Source organism: Papilio xuthus, unplaced genomic scaffold, assembly GCF_000836235.2.
Source record: "Papilio xuthus unplaced genomic scaffold, Pxut_1.1 DF827461.1, whole genome shotgun sequence".
In the NCBI taxonomy this organism is placed as follows: domain Eukaryota; kingdom Metazoa; phylum Arthropoda; class Insecta; order Lepidoptera; family Papilionidae; genus Papilio; species Papilio xuthus.
The window spans coordinates 4,311,318-4,331,228 of NW_013531188.1; the positions used below are offsets into that span (position 1 = coordinate 4,311,318).

A 19,911-nucleotide genomic window follows, 5' to 3' on the forward strand; every position below is an offset into this window, starting at 1 on the left:
TTTCAAAAACACCGTTTTCACAGCACCCTTGTTGATGCTGACTACACTGCAAACGTAAGGTAAGTTTTAACATTCTTACTGCTGCACTTAGAGTCAAGCCTTTGTTATATGACCCCTTATTGGGTAAAGCCTCCGCCATCTTTTTCAACTATATTATTTTAGGATGAAAATCCGACACTGTGACGGTGTACTGGCGCATCACTAGCCTTACTAAAATGTCGACACGTTTATATCCCCTCACTAATCAGTTGACACTTGACTTTGTAAAGAAAGCGCGCCATTTCGCGCCAAAGTATTCTAACTAATATTGTTTTAAATTATTAATAGTCTTAATAGTACTTAAATCGTACACTTCGCAGTCGAAAATAGTACAAATCAATTAACCGTAGAGACAATGACTGCGGTAAATTGGAATCGCACGTTTCTAAATAATTGATAGGAAGCCATTACGTCCTAATTGACAAGCAATAAAGGAATCGAACGTATTAACTCATTCTCTAAGCTCTAAACTATGTAAAACGTGACGACAGCGCATGATATCGATTAGAAATCACATCCGACTCATGAACGGATCGCGGTATGAGCAATTAGCCACCTGACCACCTCGTACTTTGTTATATATGTTTGTTACAATGTGAATTTGTAAGACAACTCTATTCGCATACGTCCCCACTGGGATCGGAGTCTACTCTAAGTTAATAAAAAAAACTTCTTTAAGTTATGTTGGCAGTTATAGTTATGATTTAGTATAAGTTTTATATACAAATAGGAGAGTTTGACTAATGTTTTAAATTATTAATTTCAACAAATATATATGTAGTTATTAAGCCTGATTTTTTTTAATATATGTCAATATTATTTTTAAAGTTTCAAAGAGGTTTTATAATAGAAATATAATACACTAACAAAAAACTTAATAATTCAAATGTTTGTTAGATGGTATGTCCGGACGGCTGCATGCGAATGAAATTATATATAAATGTAGGACATTGTCTGATACAAAAATCAATTGAGAACCTCCTCCTTTTTGATTTTTGTTGATTATGTTCAGAACCGATAAGAACATAATCAACTAATTAAGGTTTTTCAATTCCGCGCAGACATAGTCGCTGGCGGCAGCTAGTTATAAATAAAGCTCTACGTAGAATTAGTAAAACGACAGACAAGTTAAAGTTAAACGCTATGTAAATTACATAATGACAGCATACAAGGTGTTGACGTTGTAAATACAACTCATGTATCTTAAGTTGTAATCATAGAAAACTTACCAACTTAATTATGTATTGACTTCTAATAAATATTAATAGTTATGTAGGAGAATAATTTTACATTTATAAAGATTTGTGTCTATTGTGTGAATTTTTGTATTAGTAAATGTGGGTTTCTAAAACCAAAACCGTTTGAAATATACGGTTATCTCTCTTTTGTCAAAGATTTAGGACTATACAGGCTATGGTCTTAGAAACCAATGGTAAATCATGTGAAATATACTTATCAACATTTCTTTACCATCACTACTATTTTAAACTTTAGTAGACTAAATTTTCCTACGACATGGTTCATCATGAAAGTCTTGTGTCTGGATTTAAACACCCAAGCACGTGATCGATGTCTGTACCTTTATGCGTAAGGCTATTGGTAGTTAGATTAAAAAAAACATTATGAGTAGAAACATGTAGATGTCGGGACCTTCAAAAGTAGAGAGTAGAAGGCACTTACTAAGCTAGCGCGTACAATCTTTCGACCAAATCTCTAGTAACACCAGGTGGGATCGTGGTCAAGCGCTGGCTTATCAAACATAAAAAAAACATGCAAAACTGTCATATAATATAATGCTAAGCTTTTAAGAACTTGTGTTAAGAAGATCATATTTGCATTACATTATTTTAAACAATCTGTGTCTTCTTTCCACAAAAGACTGATAATTTTAGACAGAAGAGATGCAAGTAGCGTCGGTGGCTCAGTGGTCAAGCACTTGACTTGCAATCTGCAGGTCCTGGGTTCGAATCCCGCCATGTACCAATGTGTTTTTCGATTTACCGATTTACATATGTACATTTATCCGACGTTCTTACGTTGAATGAAAACATAGCAATGCAACCTGCACATATCTGAGAAGAAATTCAAAGATATGTGTGAAGTCAACCAACCCGCACTGGGACAGCGTGGTTGACTATGGCCTAATCATCCTTAACTTAGGGTAAGCTCCGAGCCCCTCGGTGGGAACGTATAGTGAGCTGATGATGAAGATGCAAGTAGGCCATGCTAGTAATAATAAAGACGTAATAAAACGTGCGTTCAATAATCTAAAGAATTCCCATTCATACGTATTGCATTCTCGGTAATTGTAGATGTGAACAGTAATTACTGCAAGTTAGTCATTAGTTTCGTGATTTTAGTCATGTCTGGATGACGTCGGCGCGCCGCGGCGGGGCCCGATCGTGTGATAATCTGTGAAGAGTCGTGAACCTCTGATAGCGATACTTTTGCCTGGATACCTGATTGTATTGTGACTAATCGGTTACGCGTTTCCATTGACTTACAAATATAGTAACAAGTAAGCTAGTAAAATTAAAAGTTATAATTGAATTTGAATTGAAAAGAAGCTTAGGTGATATTGTGATAACACGGTTATTTATTTTAATAATACAAAAGTATAGAGAGCTAGTTGTTTTTTTATGACAATGAAAATTATATTGATAAATCACATTAACAGATGTCCAGTATCTCCTGGTGTTTCAATTTTTTTTACAACAAAGTTTGTCAATCATAGTATAAAAAATTAAATGCCTTTTAACTTCTATAATATGAAAAACTGACATAAAAACGGCTAAACACTTAAGACTAGTTTCGAGCCCATCAGGGGCCCTTCATCAGCATGAGCGGATCTGTCATTATTTCGCGGAAGCGGCCCGTCGCGTCCGCGAAATAATACCAGTTTTACTAGTCGATGCCGCTACCGGACGAATATACGTGAATGTTTAGCCGTTTTTATATCAGTTTAGTATAATGTCTCACGAAAGTTTGAATAATTTAATTTCTATAATATGTTTAATTGTACATTTTAATCAACATTTTCTTCTAATGACGTATAACAATGGATACTTTTACGAAGCACGGTGAGGCTGCGCATCTCTGAGAACAGGCAGGACAGCGCAGACGCGTTGCCTATCACACGCATAGCAATTACCCGTCGCAACTGTGACACACGGCTTAATACCCTCTTATGCTACAACCATGCATGTCGTAATGGACATTTCACGGCTATTTGCTTATGATACGAGTGACGATTGTTGTCAATTTATGACACAGCTTTTTCCACATTTTATTAACAAGCTGACTTGATGATGAGAAAACAAACACCAAATCATGAGAAAGTTTTAAATCTACTTATATAGATGCTTTTTTTTTTAATCCAAGTCGACGCAATATTAGGATGTTATTGTCGTAGATTTCTCTAAAATATCAGTATGATTTAAAATTAAAAAAAAATGTTTTCATCCGTATTCACGAAGATGCTTTATAGAATCCAAAAATGTTGTAATGTTATTTATATTATATATGAGTAATTCCTGACTTTATTCACAACAAAATATCAATCGTAATAAGCTGTCGTGATTGTAATTACAACATGTTTACAACAGTGACATCAGATTTATTCCGATTAACGTGTTATAATTCAAATATAATGACGTTGAATTAAATTACAATATTTATAGCTTCAATTCTAAATATAATGTTGATTGTAAATAGATATTATGAATAGCAACAGACCAAGAAACAAATACGTATTTGTTAAACTATGACTTAACTTACTGAAGAAGCCAACATGCCCTTAATACCGAAACCAAAATTATGTCAAAAATCCGCATAATATATAATAATACTAGCTGTCTCCCGCGACTCCGTCAGTGCTAAATAAAAAATTTTTAATAAGAACTTAAGAAGTCTATGTGTTCTTTCAAACTATGTTCAATATCTATGACAAATTTCAGCGAGATCTGTGCAGCTGTTCTGGAGATACCTTCTAACAAACATTCAAGCATCCATCTAAACTTTCGCTTTTATAATATTACTAGGTGTCGCGCACAACTCCGTAGTATATGTGTTCTTCCAGAATAATTAGTATGATTGTCAAATAATATCATAGTGGGCAAGAAATATTCTTCCCAAATGTCATCACCATCTGACCGGTGATTTAGAAACTCACAAGCGAGGCAAATACATTTTAAAAAGCTTTACAAGAAAATTAAATTCGTCATTATGGCAACAAAAATATATATTTTTTAATGTTGGCAAAATACACTATATAAATAAAAGGGTTACAGATGTGGCAATATAAATCAATGTCGAATACCTCCCCTATATCTCGCGTCACTGAATAAAATACGTGTCTTTGAAATATCTTCGTATTATCGCAATCCATTGCGGCTTCCCTATTCTGTATACAGTATGTTACACAGCACGCAACACAGAGCATTGCCATCTTTTTAAATCATAGACATTCTGACGTCATACAGAACTTTTTCAATTTTTATTAGCTTTTTCTTTGCTTTTTTATTTTATTATATTATTATACTTTAATATGACTAAGTCATTTCATATTAAGAAAAAAGCAATAATTATAATTCATTTCTTAGTAATAGCCGATTGTAAAGACATCAAAGGGACCGATATTATTCAGTCGTAATCAGCAAGAGTTTTAACTTAACTGGGTTCTAAGATTTTCTCCCGAGATCAACAAACAAAGAAATTTGGTAGATAATATATAATTTTAAAGAACACGAAGACTTGAGTTATAGAGATAAACAAGAAAAAAAATCAAACGCGTTCATGTCTGCTTTAGATTTTATAATTGAAACACGCTGTATCTTAGACGGACACTATGTCAAATAGGTATTACTGGACAGAAACAAAAGTGTTAAATCTTCGGTGTCCGCGATTACGGACGGACGGACGGACGCATAAATTATGTATGGACCAGGATGCATATCTGATTCACCCCTAGCTTGGCCCTTACTTACCCTTTGGATGGAAATTGATCCAAGCTTTGATTGCTTAAAGTCTACCAATGTATAAATGCCAATACCAATGGATACACTGAACTCATACAAAGTCATTGTAGTAAAATATTTATTGGAGTTGTCTCCATTCTCTAATACAAAATGTCTTCTTTAGCTTAGAAAATGTTAGCTAAAGTTATGTTTAAGATGACTCTCGATTTTTTTGAGACTGTACCAAACGGACTTATTGTTAAATTAATCTTATCTTACTAATATTATAAATGTGAATGTTTGGATGTTTGTTAGTATCTCCTAACTGTATGGATGTCGCTGAAATTTGGCATAGATATAGAACATAGTCTGGAAGAGTACATAGGCTAATTAACTTTTTCTTTTTAAATTTCACGTGGTTAGAGTCGCCAGCTACAGCCAGCTTGAAGCGTCAATAGCTTAATGGTTAAGGGTACGGATTTCCGACCACGAGGTCGGGGGTTCGAATCCCGCCATTCGACTATTGTCGTAAACCATATCGTAGTACAAGCCTAGAGCTTAGTTGGAATGGTTAAAGAAATATTAGTAAATTTACAATAAAAATCTGCTAGTATTTTATAAAAAAAAAAGAAAAATATTCATAAAATCTGTCTCTCTTATATTAATAGCAGATACGATAAGCGTACATCATATCCTAAAACAACAAAACACAAACGCGGACATAATTTCTCCTATACTACCAACATGTCAATAAATTCTTCGAATCGTTTGTTCCTCTCGGTTTTCCATTAGATGTTTAAAAATAGTTTATAAATACATCGGGCGTGTGTCGGTCGAGTGCGTCACTACAGCTTCAAGACATCTTCATTTCACTATACAAAAAGATAACATTTTATGGAACACGATAAAAATATATAGGTATAAGTAATCTAAACTTATACATTATTTATTGATGTTTTATAAATAGCTGTCGCCTGTGACTCCATCCGCGCAGTATTAAAAGAAACTTAATACATAGCCTATGTAACAGTATTTTAACAGTGGTAGAGCCCGCTTTAACATCTTCGCACGAATCGGCCCGGCTCGCCCGGTGAAATACCACGACCACACAGAAGACAGGCGTCAAGTGGAAGCTATTCCGCGTTTCGTCTGATGAGTGTGCGTCCCGGAGGCCAATATTAGTCCTCTTTCCCTTCCCACCCTTTTTCTTATAAGGAAACGATGGGAAGTGGAAGTGTACTTTCCGGATGAGAGGATGCATGGAAAGGGAAAATATTTTATTTCTGTACATCCTCTCCTCCGTCGATTAAAGGTAGGCAACGCATATGCAATTGTGTATGTCTATGGGCAACGGTCACTTCGCTATTTCAGCGATTTCAGGCCGCTTGCCCGTTTGCCACCTTTTGATATAAAAAAATAATGTGTTTTTCCAGACTATCTGCTACATATTCTTAAGATACATTCAAACATCCATCCAAACATTCGCATTTATAATAGTTAGATTGGTAAATTATAATTGTGACTACATATTAATGACTTTTAATAAACGTTACTTAAGAAATACATTTAAAGTTTTCTGAATTACATTTATGTTTGAACTTGCGTTTGATAAGTTCATGATCATTTCTGAGTGTAGATGCAAAAACAACTAATTAAATGGAAGTCAATCGTATCAGAAGATAAAGGAAGGCCGGCAACGCATCTGCGGTTCCTCTGGTATTGCTGATGTCCATGGGCGTTGTTGAACACCTCGGTGTTCCCGCTGCTCGTTTGCCCCCTTCTGTTATAAAAAAAATGGAAGACGTTTAAATAATAATACGTACTTTAAGCAATAATAGTTAAAATGTTTGAAGCGAATTGCGCGCTTTTATCCAAAAGTGTCGGATCCGATAGGACGTAAGCGTTGATATTTTAGTCGGTCTAATATTGTGCCGATATACCGGCATAGTATCTATTTTTTTTAACACTACTCATAATCTAGAATATAATTTTGTTCCATCATATTTTTATAGATAGCTGCCAATTTTTATTATGTTAAAAATGTATAGAATATTTAAGGGGTCGAGTGGCGACGCCGCAGCGGCCGTCACGTATCGCCACGCGCCGCACTTGGCTCGCGCTCAAATTGATATTGGATTTATTTTCAATTTTAACGCGCCCTCCTTAACTGCACAGACTAACTTACGATATCACACAAATCATTTTTAACATTGTAGATATTTTTTTCATGTCAAAAATTTAGACCGGATGTAATAAGTAGACTTTATTAGTTATAATAATAACTACGTAAAGTCATATTGAAGTTTTCATATGGATGATTTGTTAAGGAAAAAGCTGGAACGCATTTAATGGTTTTTTTTATTTTTCTTTACTATTCTTGTAATTTGCACCGATTTGTAGTTTGTTACATGTTTTTATGAGTTTTCATTTGTAAAAGTAAAATTTTAAGATGACTGCGACATTTTTTTATATTTTTTTTATTTAAATGTACTTAGTATTTAAATCAGACACTTTTTATCATCTATCACACTATCACTATAAAAGAATTAAACACACTATCATCACTATAAAAGAATTAAAACAGTCTTATTTGTGGGCAAGCTTTTAAGCTTCAATGCAAGCTGACCGCAACTTTATTAAATTGTTTACGTTATTATGAAATCACCATTTACATATTAACTATAATGAAACTAGACCGCAAGCTCTGTCGGTAGCGTATCTATAAAGTTGACAGTGAACAGGCGCCACCACGGATACAAACGTCAAAGGCTATTTCAGTCGCGAGTGCGGCGCGCTACACCACACACCGCAACCCTCCTCCTCCTACCTCCTTCGCCCGCTCCTCCGATTGAAACCAAACCATACATCCACCTGTCTAGAGGTGGATACGTCACCTATTGATTATAAACTTCATTTACCTACAATCGATGACAAGATGAAATTGCTTAAATGACAAGTTCAATATCGATCAATTATATTATATACTTAATTAACCTTCAACGCATATATATTAGTACATATCATCTTCTCAAATGCCAACAACGCATTTGTGGTTCCTCTGGTATTGTAGATGTCCTTAGGCGTCGTAGAATACCTCGGTGTTCCCGCTCTTCATTTGCTCCCATATTAAAAATGGGTATATGATAACATTGTATAAAAGAAATTACTTATATATTATATAAAGTGTATGTGTCCCATCCCTAGTGACGTTCTATAAACAAGTGGCGAATGTTTTTCTATCGGCTCTGAAACGTCTGCAAGTGCGGCTTCTGGTGTACAGTAAGTACCGCATTCCACTCGCCTCTATCTAGCCCAGACAGATTTACTGAGTTTTATTTGTATATAATAATAACAGAAGAAAGGAAAAAAAAAGGAAAGATAAAATAAAATACTTAATCGAATTTCAAGCAGTAAGTTTGATTGTTCTCTTATATTGAGAGAAAATATAAAGACTGTATACAAAAGACATTGGTATTTGCATTAAAATCTAAATTTCCCTAACAGCATTTTCTGTTAAGAAATTATGAAGCCTTTCTTAAAAGATCCTGTTTTACTGATTTAAATAAGAACATACTCGTACTAAAATATTGAAACGATATTTTGAAAGTTAAAGCTCCATACGTCTAAAATATTCTTTAAAATCCAATCCAAAGCATCCATTGAAGAGATCAAAAACAACAGAGTGGATAACTAGCCGACATTAAAGTTAAGTTAATAACCGCAGAGGTACAAAAAGCGTGACAGAAAAAGCGTCAGTCACGAGGCTGGATAGAGATGTTATCGCGAGGCCCGAGACAGATCGCGACAGATAGCGCGACAAACGACTGCCGCTTCTAATAGATTGATAGCTCTGCTTCATGTCACTTTTTATGACAACTTTAGAATTTCAACTATTTTTTTTTCAATTGTCTTTGAAGAGTAAAATGTTTAAAGTCAAGTGTGACTTTAGATAATTTACCGTGGATTTCTAAGACTTAAATCTCCGTTCAAAACATATTGTCTTTGTTTAATCAAAGAAAATAACAGGGATGATATTATTTATGCATAGATTTTGAGCTCGGAAACCATCGGTTAATAAACGAAGAATTTTAACGTTATACATTTTCATTGTATTTTGGTCTTATCTTATCTTATCTTTCTTCTTACTAACTACTTATATTATAAATACGAATGTTTGGATGGATGGATGGGTGGATGTTTGTTTGAAGGTAACCCCAGAACGGCTGAAGGGATCTCGATAAAATTTGGCATATATATAGAACATAGTCTGTATGAATACATAGGCTCCTAATTATGTTTTTCTTAATTCCTTGCGGACGGATTCGCGGGCGACCACTAGTTATAAATATATACGAAACATTAAGGAACTCACAGCGTTAAAGCATTTGAGTTTAAATGTCTGCGTGCGGGCGTGCGTGCCTATTTGTATTTTGAAAATGTAAAATGATGACAGGAACATGATGGATATTTATAGTTTTCTATGAATTATGACAACATAATTAGAAAACAATGCTCCTAGAATGTTTGTTACCAATGTTACGTGGATTTCTTACACAAAAATCGCCGCTTATAACATACTATCTCTGTTTTATTAAAGATGCCAGACAGGGATGACGATATATTTAACACAGAGATTTTCGTGTCAGAAGCCCACGATTAAACAATTCTTAATTGGTACTTTTGGTACTTAGGAATAAATCTTCGCAATAAAATTTATCCGAGCACTCATTGAAAAATAAAGTGTTATAAAATGCTGCATTGAATGTAACACTGTCACTTTAAAAAGCCACATTACAGCTGTCGCGTCCAAACAACAGGCAGACAGACCTATTTGTGTTAGGTTATCACTTGTCACATTACCGCACCCCCGTGAAGTAAATTTTCATGCAAAATTCAACGAAGACCGGCCGAGACAACCACGACAGGCGGAAACGATACTTTTGACGTATTCACCGTCTATTGCGGTTGCGTTATGCGTTTCTTTTTTTAAATCCTATGTCATCTTCACGTAGTATGAATGTTTTGGCGGGAAAGGAGTATGGCGCGCAAAATTAAAAAGTAACAAAGCGGTTTACAGTCATATTTTTTACTGTAATCAATTACTAATATTATAAATGCGAATGTTTGGATGGATGGATGTTTGAAGGTATCTCCAGAACAACTAAACGGAACTTGATGAAAGTTAAAACAGATGTAGAGCATAGTAAACACATATTAAGTTGTTTTTAATTCCGCGCGGACGGAGTCGCGGGTGACTGTTAGTTCTAGATCCTTTTGACTATGAAAATAGATAAAACTTTGTAGTAAACATAGTGATAAAACTATTATTTTTCTTTTATATCTTGATAGATGATATTTAATAGTTTTCACAAAGACGCCGGTAGCTACCGTTAGACGTTTGAATTAATTTGAATTTTAATTGCCAGTTATAATTTAAATTACATTCATAAATATCTTAGTGAATTCACTAAACGGAATATTTTTATTTTAACTTCCTTTCTTTAAATTAAGCTTAATTAATGAGTTTAACCATCTGAACATCCGATGACATTTTCATATTATATACTAATTTGCTTAACCTTGAACATGATAAAATTATTTCATTTAAAAATAAAAGAAAGTATAATACAGGCGTATATGAGCGTCGGTGATGCAATCACTGAGCGGACTGGAACGAAATCTAGACGTCCAGGTTCGAACTCCACTATTTACCAATGTATTTTGCGATTTTCGAAATTTAAATACATTTATCCAACGTTCTTACGGTTAAGGAAAATATCCAGCTGTAACCTGCAAATATGGGCGAAGAAATTCAAAGATGTGTATGAAGTTCACCCGCATTGATCAACGTAGTGGATTATGGCTCAATGGAGTGAAAAGACTCCACTTGGGCAGGCTCCGAGGACCTCAGTGTGCACATATATGACCTGACGACTATATATTATCTTGTACTATTATAAATGCGAATGTTTAAATGTATATGGATGAATGAATGGATGTTTCTTAGAACAGAACGACTCTAATGATCTCAATTCAATTTACCATAGATGTAGAGCACATAGCCTACTGATTCTTTAAGTGTGTCGCTGGCGACAAATATTTTATTTATAAAAAGCAAGCTGTAAAACAATTTTAAAATAAAACGCATTTAAAAAAAACGATAACACCAGTCATAGATAAACATAGTACAAAAGTTAAGACATGATATCACAATAAACGTAAAATGAACACATAAACCTATCACATTCTAATCCCTTTGTCTGTTGGCAAAATAATGCATGTAAATATACTCTGACGCTCAGTCTGACGGTGTAAAAAGCGTGACGTGACGTCTGACGTCACAATTGTCTTTGATCACTACACGTGAATTATTCATACCGCTCCCCCGGGATCTCATAACGCCTGACAGAACCGCAACTCAAAGTATAGTTATAGCAATAAATATTATACTATTAAATTGAAATATGGATTAATTATTTTAGAATATTTAACTAAATGAAGCTCCTTAAAATGGTTAATTTATATAATGTATACAATTGCTTGATATAGTCAGATATTTTGCTTTTGAGTTGAGTCCCAAATAAAACAAATGAATGTTCAGAAAGTTACAACTCCTTCCTCATCTCACCTTTAGTCTATTAACCGTGGGTTTCTTAGACCAAAATATTGTCATCTCTATGATCTTGACAAAACAGAGATAACAAAATATTTTAAACAGAGATTTTGGCCTTAGAAACCTACGATAAGTAGCCTTTGTAGCATCTGTAACTACATATAGAGTCTGATAAGGACATGGAGTCTTTCATATCTACTAACTAGCAGGAATAAGTCATTTGATGGTGGAGTATTAAGTAAATTTCAAAATCAACACCGGAAAAATTATTAAATTTTTTTACGAATTCATCAAAGAGTTTATTGCAAATAAACACTGACGTTTTTATATTTTTCGATTATAAAATATCAATAAAGGAATTACATCTTAATAATTAATAACAAGTTAAATAAAACCTTGTGCCCCGCGGCGTTACTTCAGCTTACTCGAGTCCTTTGAGAATTTTTAAGAAGATTAAAAGAATCATTAGCTATTCTCACTTTGGAGTCGGAAGCGTTCGCTAGAGTTTGCAGGAGACAAGAGATTAAAGCAAACCCCGAGGCAAAGACTTGTCTTTAGCCAAGCACTGCGTGAGTTTATAAGACGTATAATACAAACGAAATTCATGTTTAAATATTCATATTGAGTTTAATATAGACATAAATATATGGTCATTTTTATGGTTTGTTCGAAATTTAAAATTTTATAACACGATTGGCACTGATCAGATATGATAACATATCGTTTGATAAATTAAAAACCAATTGATTTAAAATCGATATTAATTTAAAATAGTAATAATAATAAAGAGATAGAAACCTTAAGTTAGAAGTTAGTTTATTCTATTTACGTGTACAAATTTGGGGATATCATAATGTTTTAATTATCTAACCCTAAGTAAGCAAATAACAGAAAGTTAATTAACGTTTGACAAAGTACACAAAGACGATGCCTCAGGGCTGTGTCTTAAGACGCTGACTCTGGTTGAGATGTTAAAAATTATAACGCGGTTATCAAAGATTATATTAGAGTAAGCAATTCGCAATATTTATTTATCATGTAGTAGAGATCTGTATGGATTTGATACTATAACAATATGTAATTTTGTTGTTTAAAATGGTCATATTTCATTAAAATTATTCATAATATTCATCACGAATCATTCGTCATTTTCCTATAATATATAATACTAGCGGACCCGACAGACGTTGTCTGACAATTTGACACTGCGATGGTAGCGCCGTCTGTCGGATCCAATGTAAAACATTCCAAAATCAACAACTACTAATAAATTAAAAATTAATTAAAAAAACATTGTCCAGCGGACAAAATTGTGAATCTAAACCATTCCCAGATCCCCTTGAACACACACAAAAAATTTCATCAAAATCGTTCCAGTCGTTTGAGAGAAGTTCAGTGACATACACACTCACAGAAGAATTATATATATATAAAGATATTTTAAATAAAAAAAATCACACTATCTCGCTACGCTTTGAATTTTGTTATAATAATATGTCGTTTTTAAATCAGAAAATAGAAAAAAAAGTAGCTCCACTTATGATTTTTAAATTGAAACAATAAACAGGTCTGTTTAATCCGGAATCACGAGGCATATCAAATTCGGGGCTTAGTAGCAGGGGATTAGAGGAAAGGGACTAACCGCACAGTTTGTCAAACCCTAATTAATAAACTAAACGCTTCCCGAGTCAGGAATACGTAAACTAAACCCGCCCGGGGCCCTGTCTGTCTGCAAGACAATGTTCATAACAATTTAAGCAAGTAATATCTTGAACGTATAACTAGCTAATAACTTATTGTTATGAACTTAAAATTTCATAATAACAGCCCGAAACAAATTACGATAGTTAAACCAAAATAATTTTCCGACATTTATTATATTGACTTAAATTATCTTATATCTTTAAATGAGCTATTCTTGTATATATATATAATTGGAATCTCGGAATCGGCTCCAACGATTTTCATAAAATTTAGTATATAAAGGGTTTCGGGGGCGATACATCGATCTAGGTAGGGATCATTTTTAGAAAATATAATTTTATTCGTGTTTTATCGATAATCAACTTAAAAATGAACTTAACTTTTTCTATCGGTAAGATCGAAAAATATTATTCATATTTCATCAGTAATTCGTACTTAAATATAATTTTCAAAAAACACAATTAAAAAAAAAAACATCCAGGTAGATGGATGAATGTTTGTTTGAAGGTATCTCCGGAAGAGCTCAACGGATTTTGATGAAATTTGGCACATATGTAGAACATAGTCTGGAATAACACATAAACTACTTATTAAGCTTTTTTTTAATTTCGCGTAGATAAAGCCGCAGGTGACAGCTAGTAATTTTAAAAAATATTCAAAATCTTTATATGATTTACTTGACTTGGCTTAATGTCTTATGTCCCCATAGTGGGGCAGAGGCAGTATCTTTCTTTTATAAGAGAAGGGGGCAAACGAGCGGCGGCCACCTGAAATCGCTGAATAGCGAAGTGACCGTTGCCCATGGACATACGCAATTGCATATGCGTTGCCTACCTTTAATCGACGGAGGAGAGGATGCACAGAAAGAAAATATTTTCCCCTTCCATGCATCCTCTCATCCGGAAAGTCCACTTCCACTTCTCATCCATTCCTTATGAGAAAAAGAGTGGGAAGAGAAAGAAGACTAAATTAGGCCTCCGGGACGCACACTCATCAGACGAAACGCGGAATTGCTTCCACTTCACGCCTGTCTTCTGTGTGGCCGTGGTATTTCACCGGGCGAGCCGGGCCGATTCGTGCGAAGATGTTAAAGCGGGCTCTACCACTGTTAAACATATATAAAACAAGTTGCATTATAAAGTTATAAACGTCAACTGTATATGTATTAAATTAATCAACATTGTTTCTTTTAAAATGCCTCGAGGATTTGTTTGATAAATAATCGATATTTTGATGTTGATTAACGATCTAAACTCGTAATCAAAATAAATGCTAAATTAAAAGCCATTGCCGATCCAAAGAAGAAAAACAAATGACTTTTTGAAGTTTTCAAGGCGTTTTGTCAAATACAGCGTGTTATTAAATACTTCTTACTAATATTATAAATGCTAATTTCGAAGGATATTTGTTAATTCCGTAACGGATAACAGTTTCAGGATTATTTTTTTCTTTAATTCTCATTTTTTAATTTTACTCGAAACAAAGGCGCGGGCTATAGTTAACCCGAAAATATATTAGCGTTTAATATGAGATCTAAAATTCGATGTCATAATGGTATAGTAATTTTTTACATGACCTCGGAGTGGGAAATAAGAATTAACGTTTCGTACGTCGCCCTGTTATTAAATCATAACAGGTTAGAAACCGCAATTAGTTAAGTTCTCATGCCTGGATGACCGGCACAACGATTTACAAAGCTTTATTTCTATATTATTAACTAGCTGTTGCTTGCAACTCCGTCCGCGCGGAGGTAAAAAAACGTAACGTGTTCTTCCAGACTATGTTCTTAATCTATGCCAAATTTCAACGAGATCCGTTGAGCCCTTCCGGAGATATCAACAAACATCCATCCGAACAATCGCATTTTTAATATTAATATTATAAGATAATAGCGGTCCTTGCCGACTATAGATAAATGAACAAATTGTTAATTTTAAACGTTATAACAATATTAAATAGCCAATGGTATAAACAGATAATGTAGCAATCTGGTGGGGAAAGAATTTTTAAAATCGGTTCTGTAGTTTTTGAGTTTATTCATATTTTACAAAAATAAAAATCTGTCCTCTTTAAAATATTATAGTGTAGATGTAAGAAAACAATTCATCGTTATAGGGTGTTCTTTTTTATTTTGTAATTTACGATAAAATATTTGTGTCTTTTGTGACATTTTTATTTGGATATTCAAATATGCTTCTGTAAAATATCTCTTGTTAAAGTTAGTTAATAACTCAATATTATGCAAATAAAAACATTTTATTATGATTGTAATATTTTATAATTATCTTATTGTATATTAATAATTTTAATTAATTTCGTCCACTGATTGCTGCTACCCGTTTTAATTATATCAAATAAATACGAGTATTCGTTAGCATGTTTTACGTAGGCTTGATAGATACTAAAATATAAAAAGATCATTTTAAATGATATACTTATCACAAAAATATGTTTCATTTAGTATTTATGCAACTTTTATTTATTTAATTTAGATTTTTAAAAAGACTAAAAGTACTATTCAATTGTATATTTTCTTTCATTAAGTCTTTATAAAACAGTTGCTGTTAGTTATTCAAACATGTGGAAATTTGAGGAAGTTCAGTGGAATATTGATTTTAAGTGATGGTAATCGCCTCGTTTCATTTATTAGCATGGATAATTGTAGAATGTATACTTTAGTTATATTGGTTAGTCAAATATAAATAGTTTAGCGTAAAGCGTTAACCAAACGGAGCAACTAAGACAGATGCGCCGTTCCACTTGAACAAGCCCCCACGAGCCCAGTGCAGTTAATGTTAGCTATAATTAGGTTATGTTACAATTCGGCACGACTTACCGAGGCGTCCGCGTTGTCGTAAATAAAAAACAATGTTACGTTTTTTCCTCAATGAGTTTATTGCGTCAGAACAATAAATGAAGCTGATCAGTTATAACGTTTACTTTCAACATCGATTATACGAATACTCTACGCGACTGATATCGCACACCGCAGCCGCGCCGACTCCATTTAAATTTATAATATTGTATGTCCGTATTGCACTTCGGTTCACAAACACCCGAGCGGTCGCGTCCCTTATAACTTACAGTTCGTGGGATCCGATTACGATATATTTGTCTAAATATCACAAGAAAAAATACAAAACGAAATACTTAATAGAATTAACACAATTAATATTATTAACAATTAAATATACGAGAGTCTATGACGCGCCGACTTCTTCGAGAAATGAGGTATCACCATGCGCGGCGTGGAGGGCGCGGGGGGCGGCCGCGTCACGACACCGGCACATGGTGCTGGTACAGCTGCTCCTGTCGCTCGCACAGCGACGTCATCTTCTTGTAGGACTCGCTCGTCTCTCGAAAAAGCAGCTTAGCGTCGTCCCGCGGTCTGCCGTGTGCCGCGTCTAACCGACCGGGGGAGAGCACCGGCGGCGAGGACGCCGACAGTGGTGACATTGACTCCCGCGCCGATTGCGCTCCGGCTGGCGCGTACATCCCGCCCGGTTGCGGCGCCCCATGACCCATCAGGAATGGCCCGGGAAAAAATCCCCGATCCCCAAGCTGCGGTAGGAACCCCGACTGTAATGCGCTCAAATTCCGACTGTAAAACTTCATTGTCTCCGTGACGTAGGCCGGCAGTTGTGGGGACTCGTCGCCACCGTATCGAAGACTCTCGAGCGTCGACGCGAGACCTTTTATATCTGCGTACAATTTGTTGAGGAGCTCTGCGTTGACTTCGAAGGAGGGCCTCCGTTCCCGAGAGTCCGGCGGACCCGTCGAAAGCAATCGTCTGTGCAAATCGGCATTGGAGCTGTGCCGGTCCCTACTTCTTCGTGAAGGGAAAGCGGCATCGCACCCGTTAACGTCGCAGGGGTGAAGCAGTTTTAAGTGCTCGTTCCTGTAATGCATGCGCAGCGTGAAGTGATTCTGAAATATTTTGCCGCAAGCCGTGCATCTGTCTGGATTCTCATCGTCGATCGGTATTTCGAGATCATTGATGTCGGTGCGATCGTCGGCGAGATCGCTGTGGGATGAAGGCGAACGCGGACGCGCTAAACGCTCCTCTAGCGCCAGCAGGTCGCTTCCGCTGTCGCTCGGGGTATACAGGTCGGAGCGCAGCCGCAGCCCCTCGCGCACCACGCTCGGCGCACTCGACTCGTCGTCCGACTCGCTCTCGGCTTTTACTCGCGTCACCGTTTCCGCGTCCACAACCTCCTCGCCGTTCTGAAATGGCTCCCATTTTTCTGGCTTTTGTTTCTTGAGCGATAGGGGTTCCTCCTCTGTCCGGCTTGAGCCGGGGGTTGAGATGGTTCTAAATAAATCACTATTATATTCCTCGTCCGAAACACTGTACTCTACTGTGTTTTGTGAACACCGCGTGGGGTTGCCGCTCTTTCTCTTCCGTTTATTAGGAACAAGTGTCGACTTGTCGTCGCCGACGGTGGGTTCAGTTCGACCACTGGGTTCTAACTGCACCGTTGACTCGGCCTCCTCTCGTCGTTTATTTACACTCAAATCCTCGGGTTCGTCGTCGTAATTCAACCTGCTCATCGCCGGTGACTTAACATCTACTGTCACTTCTTCTTGCTTTTCTTTAGAGGTGCATTCAATATTTTCACTGTGTTTAATGCACTCGTCCTCGCGCGGTGGAGAAGGCTTAAGAACATCGAACACATGACGCGAGGACTCCTGAGGTGATGGTATCTTCCTATACATTTTCTCTATTTCACTGAAGTTGCGGAGGTCGTCGAGGGGAACTCGGGGAGGCAGCGATGTCGGTCCCGGTGGAGCAGAAAGCGCGGGAGGCAACCGGGCGGCCAGTTCGGGTGGCAACAGCGAGGGTGGCGGCAGAGGTAGCCGCGCCAGCGCAGGCAACAGTGGGAACGGTTGCGCAGAGCGGCCGTCATGCGCCGATATCTTGCGTCTCACGTGCGGTGAGTGCAGCTTGGGGTTCGGGTTAGCGCTGTGCCTGTTCCTCGAGCGGCGCGAACTGAACATCATGGTGCACCCCTCCACCGTACATTTGTGCATTTCACGCAGGTGCACCGCCGAGAAATGAATTTTAAGAGCTCCCTTGTCGCAGAAAGTTTTGAGACAGACATTGCACTGCACTCTCTTCTTGCCGGTGGCGGGGTTGACGAACTGCACGCCGAGGCCGAGCGGCCAGGGCGCGGGCGGCGGGTCGCGGCGCTCCGGCGCGTACTCCGGCGAGCGTGGCTCCTCACGCTCCTCCTCGCGGCCGCTGAAGCTGGCTCCCAACTTTCTGAAGTCGAACTGCGGCGCCGGTTGGCTGACGCGCGGCATCATGAAGTAGTCCAGACCGGCAGGTAGGCCGGGGACCGCACCGAACTCTTTGCCTTCCATCACGTCACTGTCATAATATAGCACGCGGTGCGAAGCGGGTGGCGCGCGACGCGGCCGCCTTGCGACTGAGGACGTGCGACACAGGTGACCGCGCGGGCGGCGCGCGACAAAGGCCGGCGCCGGGACGCGGGGCGCGGAGTGCGGCTAGGGCACGCGGGGGCGCGCGGGCGGCGGGCGCGGGTCCGGGTGGGAGGAGCGTGCGCTGGGCGGAGCGGATCGATGCGCAGTGGGGACAAGCGACATTCGCCCGCCGCCGCCGGCCGACCGCTGTAAACACAAGACGACTAAAACATCGCGTTACGTAACTACACACCACACTCGGGCCGAGGTGTACACGGCTGCGTCGACGGTGAGCACCGTCCCCGTGCCGCATTCATGTAGCAGACGAACTCCACACTACACATGTCCGGCGCTATTGCTTGCAGATCTATCTCCGGGTATATAGCTGAATTACAATGCTTAGGACTAAATTAGTTTAGATTAGATCTGTATCTACTGTTTTGTGTTACCTGCATATGTCTCGCATTACGTACATAAGCGAAGCTAACGGTTTCTTAAATATATCGTTTCAAATTTGAAAATATTTACAAAACTATAAGATAAAATGTTTTCTTTCTACACAAAATAGAAACGTATACAATCTTATAAGACTTTGCATTCCTGTACATTGCATATTGTCAATAACATTAAGGCAAGCTACAAATTTTTCGCTATTCTAAAGATGTCTTTTATATGGAATAGATACGGTGACAAATGAATAAATGGTTCACCTTATTTTCATATAACATAAAAACTACTAATATGTACTAGTAATATGCGAACTACTAGATTTAGTTGTATAACTACTAGTTGTAGTTGGAATTAAATCTAGCCTCACGTGAAGTTAATGTAGCTTGCCAACAGTGAAAGAATGTTTCAAATCGGTTCAGTAGTTTCGGAGTTTATTGAATGAATCTTTTCTCGTTGTAACATTAGTATAGATAAAAATACACTGAATTATTAGACGACTACTTAAAAAATAAATAAGTAGCGATTTAAACAACGAAATACCTCATAACAATTAACGTTATATTTACGAGGATATTTTAGTACCAGATGTAAAGTTGCTTCTAAAGCAAATTGACTCACAAATAGTTCAAAACAACGTTTTCATGTCGGTCAGACGCACTGCTGTCTTATTTTGCGTGATTTATTAAAACTGTTCTAAAACAAGCTTTCAAGTGCTTCCAATGTTAC

At 37.0% G+C, this 19,911-nt stretch overlaps 1 protein-coding gene across 1 annotated transcript; it reads right to left on the minus strand.

Moving 5' to 3' along the window:
- Positions 1-16,182: 16,182 nt before the first annotated feature.
- LOC106119544 (zinc finger protein basonuclin-1) lies at positions 16,183-18,772 on the minus strand. Its single transcript, XM_013314588.1, has one exon. The coding sequence runs from the start codon at positions 18,673-18,675 to the stop codon at positions 16,585-16,587; it is 2,091 nt and encodes a 696-aa protein (XP_013170042.1). The 5' UTR covers positions 18,676-18,772; the 3' UTR covers positions 16,183-16,584.
- Between the last annotated feature and the right edge of the window lie 1,139 nt (positions 18,773-19,911).

Coding starts and splice junctions, on each gene's coding strand:
- LOC106119544 (XM_013314588.1), bottom strand. CDS start 18,675: ATGGAAGGCAAAGAGTTCGGTGCGGTCCCCGGCCTACCTGCCGGTCTG.